Source organism: Vigna angularis, chromosome 4, assembly GCF_016808095.1.
Source record: "Vigna angularis cultivar LongXiaoDou No.4 chromosome 4, ASM1680809v1, whole genome shotgun sequence".
In the NCBI taxonomy this organism is placed as follows: domain Eukaryota; kingdom Viridiplantae; phylum Streptophyta; class Magnoliopsida; order Fabales; family Fabaceae; genus Vigna; species Vigna angularis.
The window spans coordinates 2,579,922-2,588,175 of NC_068973.1; the positions used below are offsets into that span (position 1 = coordinate 2,579,922).

Genomic DNA, 8,254 nt, shown 5'->3' on the forward strand with positions numbered 1-8,254 from the left:
ATCAACAATGATTTGTAAAACATGTTTACAGGGCAAAGGCAGAACAAATAATTATTTAATTAAACATAGGATTATGTAACAAAATAACCCAGAAATATTTAATCACTTGTCAATCGTTCTTCTGTCGTACACTCCTTTAGCATTATAAAATACTCTTAAAGGGTGTGTTCATTGCCCTATAACATTTAGAAAAAACAACTTACAGGGATTTAAAAACCCAAAAAACTATGAATTCAAAATGAATCCCTCTGGGTCTAGGCCATTCAACCCAACGTGAAAATCTGTTGAATTGTAGGCTGTAATTGCGATCTTCCATGGCATCCATGGCAACAACTGTGGCCTCCACAGCTTAATACGCTTTGTTCAGTTTGTCATCGATTACAGGGGAAAAAATAAAAGTTTAATAAAAATCTATCCAACATGAGTTCATCTGTCCACCACAGACTTAAATGAAACATGAAGGGGCAAAATTACTGAAGACACTTTCCTTTTTAACATCCCATAAATGTTGCAACAGGCTACCTGCAGATAAATCTTTCCTAAAGGATTATTAGTGACACATTTAAATGGATTAATACATGTATAAAAGACAACCGAGCAACTAACAGTTTTAATCTTTGATTAATAAATCATAAATATCAAAGCCCAAGAAAACCAAATTTCAGAGCCAGGAGCTACTATGATATGCATCAGCTTAAGCAATAATATGTCATTTGGAGAGGATAAAATTGTTGGCAAAAAGCCTGATTATTAAAGTATATGTAAGAAGAAATAAAGATGGGCCCAAAGAGCTGAATGGAAGAGCCTCTATTAGTAAGACTTTCTCCTCTAACTATAGTAGCAAAGGTAGGACGTATATAGAGGGTTGTGTATTAAGAAAAGTTGATTTAGAATGATATATTACTTTCTTTCAATTACTCTCTGGATTTTAAATTGGTATCTATTAAAAATATCTACTCAAAATTCTTTTGTTTCCAAAATTTAAGGAGGACAAATGTAAGCCGAGGCTTAGGTCGTGTTTTATGGTAATATTAAAGGATATTTGCATTGAAATATAATAATATACGGTTATTACCTGTACAGGACACAGAACACAACAAAGATCATTCAGCTTCCCAGAAGAACTCTCTGGGGATCAAGTTGTCCACTGCAATAACTAGAGGGAACAGCTGAAAGCTCTAACCTTCCTTTCCATTCTTCTCCAGGTTTCAAAGTGATAGGCTTCTCAATAGCAGCAGCCTCTACACACAGCATATGCTTGTACTCATCATCACCAAAATCAGCCATGGCCTTTGCTTTCTTATCCCAAGGATTCCACACCACTACACAGTAATAATAAATGTAAACTTATGAAAAACTAGGCAGACGGTCACTTTAATTTGAACTTAGAGGCATCACAACTCAACTGTAATGAAATTATCTACTTCGACTATCAATTTCCAATGCTTATGATTCTTCCAAGTTCATTATTACTAGCTTAAAAGGTCTTGAATGACTAGACTACAAATGTGCCGAGTTAAGTTTGGAAACTGTCATTGCCAGCTTAAATCATAATTTCTCGCAGAAGTCACTATCACCATAATGTTACACGCTATACCTTACAGTCTTAAATGAACATTTTAGACATGAAAATTAGAAGAGATATATTTTACACCTTATACCTCATTCCGTTCTTGATCAAATACACACATATATGAAATACAATTTTGAATTAAAATATAAAATTAAAATAATGGAAGTTCTAATCTGTACACTTATGAGTAACACTATTTCTATATAAGATGGACTTAATAATACGCACCAGCATCAGGAAGGCCATCTTTACGGACAACAAATGTTCTCTTTTTCTCATGATCAATAATTGCAATCTTTGTAGGAGTGCTGAGATATATCTTGTCCACCTATCATATCAAACAGAAGAATCATTTTAAAGTCAACAGAGTTCAACAAACATCAATATATCAGAATTGGCCACTTGATGTAGCCAGAATAGGTCAAGTAATACTAGAAACCAGGTACAACCAAATGTAAACCAGATCAGGTACGTGTTTTTCTTTCTTTTGTTCCCTTTTCCAATTTTATTCTGTAAAGATGTGTTTCTTACGTAAATGGGTTGGGTTCAGCCAATACCCAGATACGGAATGGGTGACAGCATCAGCCAGAAAATACTCGGTAATTCCCCCCACCCTAGTACAGCACGTTAAAGAATGACAAGGTGGAAAAGAAATAAAAGATAGGCAAAAGAAATAAAAATAAATAATCAGTAGGGGAAAAGTAAAAAAGCAAAAAAGCTTAGGGGGATTGGGATGAAGAAAAAGAAACTAACTGTTTGTTTCTGTGAGTGATGAGATGAACGATACACATTTGCATCTCTTCATCCTTCCACATGTGCGCATCATGAACTCACACAAGTTGTCAAATCAAAAACATTGTTCAAAAAATGTGAAAGCCCACTTCTGGCATGAATTCAATACCACAAAAACATTTAAATTGATAAACAATTTAAAATAAAAAAAAACATACTTAAGAATTATAAATTGTTTGAATGTTCTATAGAACGAAGTTTCTGAGTCTATTACTTTTTTCAATTATAAAAAGAAACTGCTATTTTAAGTTTCACCTAAAGTATTTTTAATTAAAATTATTCAATTAATTCATTTTATGGAAATAAATCCAAATTGTACACTTAATATCAGTGTCTTGCTTCCTAAAACAAAAGAAAAGGGAAAAACCAATCTTACTTCTGATTCAAACGTTAAAGCATCCCCCTGTTCAGTAAAACGTTCCTTGTTCTGCAAATTATCGAGATAATCCAAGGTCTCTAATCCCTCCACTCGAACTTCACTGAATTCATCCAAATAAACAAATAAGATGTTAATCCATTTTTAATTATAATAACATAAAACAATCAACATACAGAAAGCCCAAAAAAAAAATTAGAAAAAAGTCCATTGAATTAGAATTCAAACTACAGAAAAGCAAAACATAAGTAGATTTTTATAAATACGACAAAAATTTCTAATTTCACCAACCAAAAAATGAGAAACCTAACTAAGTATAAACAGAAATGTTTCAGCTTACACATAACATTTTGGTCAGGTACATATGCACCAAAAGTTAACTTGGATAACGTGATACCATTTGCATGGTGAAAATTTCATATAGGTAATAACAATAGCTTATTATTTTACACTGCGGCACTGAAAATGTATATATCCATACTCCATAATCATATTACATTGTTTTTACTAGCTTAGAATCTTCATAGGAAAAATGTTATAAAAAATTTCTTAAGGACCAAAAGAAAAATCCAAAAATATATTAGCAGCCATTTTTAAATCGCAAAAACTTTTCAAGAACAAAATACAAAAGAAAAGAGGGCCATAATCAAGAAAAATTTAAGAGGTGGCAAAATAAAAAGCCAAACATATTCCAGGAATCAAAAATATATTTAAACCTAATAATTATATGGATAACTACCCAATGCTACAATCTTGGTTACAAAATTCACCAATTAATAATAGGATAGTCCATTACAAAATTTGTGAAATGTCATCACTGAAATAGACAAATAAAGTTTGCAAGTTCATAGTAGCAAGTTGTTAAATGTGACAACAGTGTTAAGTTATAAATGTAAAACATAACACTAGCACTAAACTGTGATAAAGTGTCAAACAAGCATACTGCACTAACCTTATGTCTGATACAGAGAAATATGTATGGTATGCAAAGGTGAATGAAAATGGTTTTCCCTCGCTGTTTGTGTTCCTGATCCGTGATGTCAACATCAGATCTCCTCCTGGTCCCAAAGCTATCCGAAGACGGTATTCAAAACTACAAACAAACAGAAAGGTATATAATAACATAAGGAAACATAATATACCCAATTCAAAATATGAAATAAGCAGGTTTAAAAAAATGTAGTTAAAAAATAAACATAGACAACATATTAAATATTTTTTGTACCTGTGAGGCCAATTTTTTGAGTCTTCTTCAGAGGTCTTAAGTATCAAATCAACAAAGGCTTTGCTCAACGTATTTGTTGGAAATGGAGGAGGATCATCATCAATGCTCCACAATCGATTTCTAGCAAATCCATGTTGGTCGAGGGTGCCAAGGCCTCCAAACTGAAAACAGAGGGCAATTTTCTATGATCACGGATCATCTTGAATGATATGATCATAACACAGTATTTTTGAAAATCCATTTACAAATTAGATGATATTCAGAAATAGACTGTAGAAATTTAAATTACTGGATTTCAATTTTTTATTGATCTAGCATTTATTTATGATTTGCAGATTGAGTTTGATCAAAAGTGTAATAAAATCTAGAAGGAAAATGGATTTTTAAATACAAATTACTCTTTTGGTATTTTATTTAAAGAAGTGGTGTTAATAATCAGAATAGTGGTTAACATGCCACTGGGGATATCCACTCAGCATGCATGATCAACCACGTGTAAATATGTTTAATTCTTTTTCCAAAAAAAGTGATGAAGCGTATATGAATGTGATTGAATACAATTAATATACCTCACAAGCAAATAATAGTGTTGTGATGTTATTCAAATGTCGAATGATGATTAACTTTTCCTCCCAAATGGCTAAGAGTAAACAAATCTGTGTGTAAAACCATCAATTTTAACATTAAGTTGTCGATAGTATTATGAGATTATGAAATGTCACAAGTGGTTATCTTTAAAAAAGTATTAATTAATTTTAGAACATCAATCCTTAAGTTTTAAAAGATTATTTGTGAGCCATTAACAATTCACCTCTAATCCCTCTTCTTCCTTTCTCCACTTTTTTTACCTCTTCTAAATATGCATTATGATGACAAAAACAATAATGGAAAACAAAATTATGTAAGAAGTACATACTTGAGGAAAGCAAATTGGAATCCCTCCCCGAATTGCCTTTGGAGGCTTAAATACAGCCTGCATAAGGAACAAATAACAGTAAATAATATGGATTATAGCTTATCTAATCAACAGAAACACTCAACTTGAAAGTATTCAAAACCAGACTGACATGGACAAATTAATTTGCTCAATATGATTTACTGATATTGTAGAAAATATTAAATAACAAGGAGTTCCAACATTTTATATAGTAGATTATAATCATGATAGAAATTCACACATTTCCTAGCCAATTTAGAGAAATTAAATCCACCTCAAAATCAGAAACGGGGTTAGATGTTAATGTGCCATAAAAACAAATCAATATCTTGAACCATAGAAAGCTCCCACAGTTATGAGAAGTCAAGCAATTACTTCCTCCGATCACTCAATGTACAAACGAATTCAACGGATAACAAGACTTAACAAACCAATCCAGATCTATAGCACAAAATTCGTATTTTATCGTCTTCATTGGGTCACAACAGCACATAATGGGAAAAAAAAACAACACCTATTGAAACTAAAACGCGACGGCCTAAATAACGAAATTAATGAACTAGCAACAAGAGATGGAATACAAACACGTTCCATCATACTTTATACACACCTTACTACTGAGAAAAAGTAATTCCTCGCCATGGTCGTTCTTCCACGACGTCACGTGTGCACCGTACAGATACACCTGAACAAGATTGCACCGCAAACGTCAGAATCGGACAGTGCCAGAAACAGAGACAGTCAGTTTTTCTTCATCATTCCTCTAATTCTATGATTTATATAATCGAAAACCAGTGCTCGAAACCAGATCAAGCATCCTAAGCTAAATAACCGCGATATCAGTCCACAAAAACCTAAACCTCCAGATCCGAATCAATTCTCACAAGATCAGCACTCAGTGGATCGAAACCGCAAATGAGAATCGACGAATGCGACGCGAAAAGTGGAAAACAATAAACGGAATCAGATCAAGGAAGAAAAACGAGAGACGCGTTTTGTAAGGAATAAGTAGCGATTACCTCGGCGGAGGAGCCACGCGATTCGCGGAGGATAACCTTGTCAAGGCCATTGACTCCTTTGCAGAACTCAACATAAGGCGAAGAAGAAGGTGCAGAGGTTTTTTCCTTTTCGCCACTCATGATAACGTAACAATAATAATAATAATCACAATAATAATAATAATGTTAATGATAGTGCCTAAAAGTGCGCCTATTGATGCTTCGCTCTATCGATTCTGAATATATATATATATAGTAACAGAACAAAATAGTAAAATCCCTTGATTTCACGAATTTTGGATCGCTCGTTCTCAACTTCACCGCCACTTCTCATAGACGAAGCTACGCTTTTTTGTTTCGTTCCTCGGACACTCCCCCGAGATCCTCTCACCTTGGGTGTACGCGCAACCACACCTCTAAACTTTGTTTTGAAGTAAATAAATAAAACTAAACTTAAAGGTCCTCACAATTTACAATTTAAATATAAATATTTTCTTTTTCTTAATTTCATAATTACCTTGTTCTTTTATTGCATATTTATTTATATGACTTATTACTATTTTTGATAAATTCATTTACTTTTAATGAATATAAACATTTACATAAAAGCTATGTTTTGGTCTCTATAGTTAATTAGATATGCCATGGATGATAGAGGGTTAAAATGATTGACACGAATTCCTAACATTATGCATGATATTAACATGACAAATGATAGGGACCTAACAGTATGACATTATTGAAAAATAATTATATAATTTATGTAAATGCTACTTTACGAATTAGTTTTTATTAATACGAAAATATTGTTTAGTCCTATTCTTCTTTAATTTTAATTTTGGTGAGAGAAGACTCATGTAAGTATATCTAGTCCGATCCACGTAATGAAATCATATAACTTTTAATCTAATCTTTAATTGAAAATATGGAAACATTGAATTTGTAAACTATTTTTAACACTAAATACTTGAATATTAGATTGGTACGAATCTCTATCACAAAACCTGTAACCATTGTTAATTTAGGGAGTTCGAATCACAAAATCATCCATTAATCCACCAGATTTGAGTTTTGTTCCTTCAAACCCAAGGATATAGGGTACAACCATTAGAACAGATCTCATTCAAAGGTTGTAATGAAATAAGATTGAAAATCAATAATTTTTATAAATAATTTAAAATATTTAATAATATAAGATTAAAAATAAAAAGTTATATGTGATTTAAAATGATAAAATAAATTATTTCGATAAAAAAAACTTAAAATAAATTGAAATTCTAAAATTTATAAGAATAATTGGATTAATTGAAGTGAGATAATTTTAAATCTTGTTTAAACTAAAAGTTTGTAATTCTTCATATTTTTAAATTTATATTTTTTTTATTATCTCCTCAATTCGATTTGACTTGACTGAGAGTAAAACATTGTTAACTTAATTATTGTTTAAGTAACATGATATTAACATTGTTTAATAATATTATTTTAATTCATAAAAATGATTTTCTTTTCTTATATACATATAAATAATTAGTTTAAATTTTGTTATTATATATATCAGTAAGAATTATAATTATAATTATAATATTTTTGTAATTTTAAATGAGAATTTTAATATTATTTTAACATAATTTTTACTTAATGTTTAATTTTATATCATATTTATCTTTAAGGGTACAATAGTAATTATCTAATTTTATCTATTAAAATATTTTTTTAATTTATCATATTTATTATATTATACACAATTTTTTCTTTCATCAAGTTTTTCAAATTCTTTAATTCAAACAACAACACAATTTCTTCTCCATTTTTCTAAATCTATTCAAAAGTTCGTTTTCAAATTCTCTCTCCAAGTATATCTAAGAAATAGTTATCTTCTTTCGAAATCAAGCAACACGTAAGCTATTTTCATCTATTAATGACATAAATGTTCAAACATAGATAACAAAATATAATGTCAATTTTTATTTATTTATTTCCATTTTTTATTATTTTATTGTGTAACCGACCTTAAAATACTCTAATATTGAATTTCTAAGAATTTACCAATGTCAATAACTTATTATTTTAATTATGAGTTGTTGGTATACCTTAGAAATCACTACTTAATTTTTGGAGAGAAAAGACACCTCATGAGCAATATGATAAAAAAAATTACTAAAAAATGAATTTTAAGTAAAATATAATTTTATAAAATTGATTTGTAAAATAAAATTTGTATATCCTTATATATTATAAAATTATCTTATTTCTAATTAATATAAAATTTTAAAAGGAGAGAACACCTTATTGTGTTTCAAAATGTCTCTCTTTTATTTTCTATTTTTTTTAAAACGTATATAAATATGACTTC

The 8,254-nt window shown here is 30.2% G+C and overlaps 1 protein-coding gene across 6 annotated transcripts; it reads right to left on the reverse strand.

Moving 5' to 3' along the window:
- Positions 1 to 71: 71 nt before the first annotated feature.
- LOC108331403 (putative glucose-6-phosphate 1-epimerase) lies at positions 72 to 6,328 on the reverse strand. Of its 6 annotated transcripts, none has more exons than XM_017566052.2 (9): positions 5,923 to 6,325; positions 5,514 to 5,588; positions 4,883 to 4,939; positions 3,967 to 4,127; positions 3,694 to 3,834; positions 2,742 to 2,844; positions 1,802 to 1,901; positions 1,076 to 1,322; positions 72 to 522 (listed from the first exon to the last, which is right to left on the reverse strand). In XM_017566052.2, the coding sequence occupies exons 1-8, from the start codon at positions 6,040 to 6,042 to the stop codon at positions 1,108 to 1,110; spliced, it is 972 nt and encodes a 323-aa protein (XP_017421541.1). In that variant the 5' UTR covers positions 6,043 to 6,325; the 3' UTR covers positions 72 to 522; positions 1,076 to 1,107. The 6 variants fall into 6 exon arrangements, with proteins under 6 accessions (XP_017421541.1, XP_017421540.1, XP_017421539.1 ...); XM_017566051.2 differs by having other exon boundaries at positions 72 to 534; XM_017566050.2 differs by having other exon boundaries at positions 72 to 539.
- Positions 6,329 to 8,254: the final 1,926 nt, after the last annotated feature.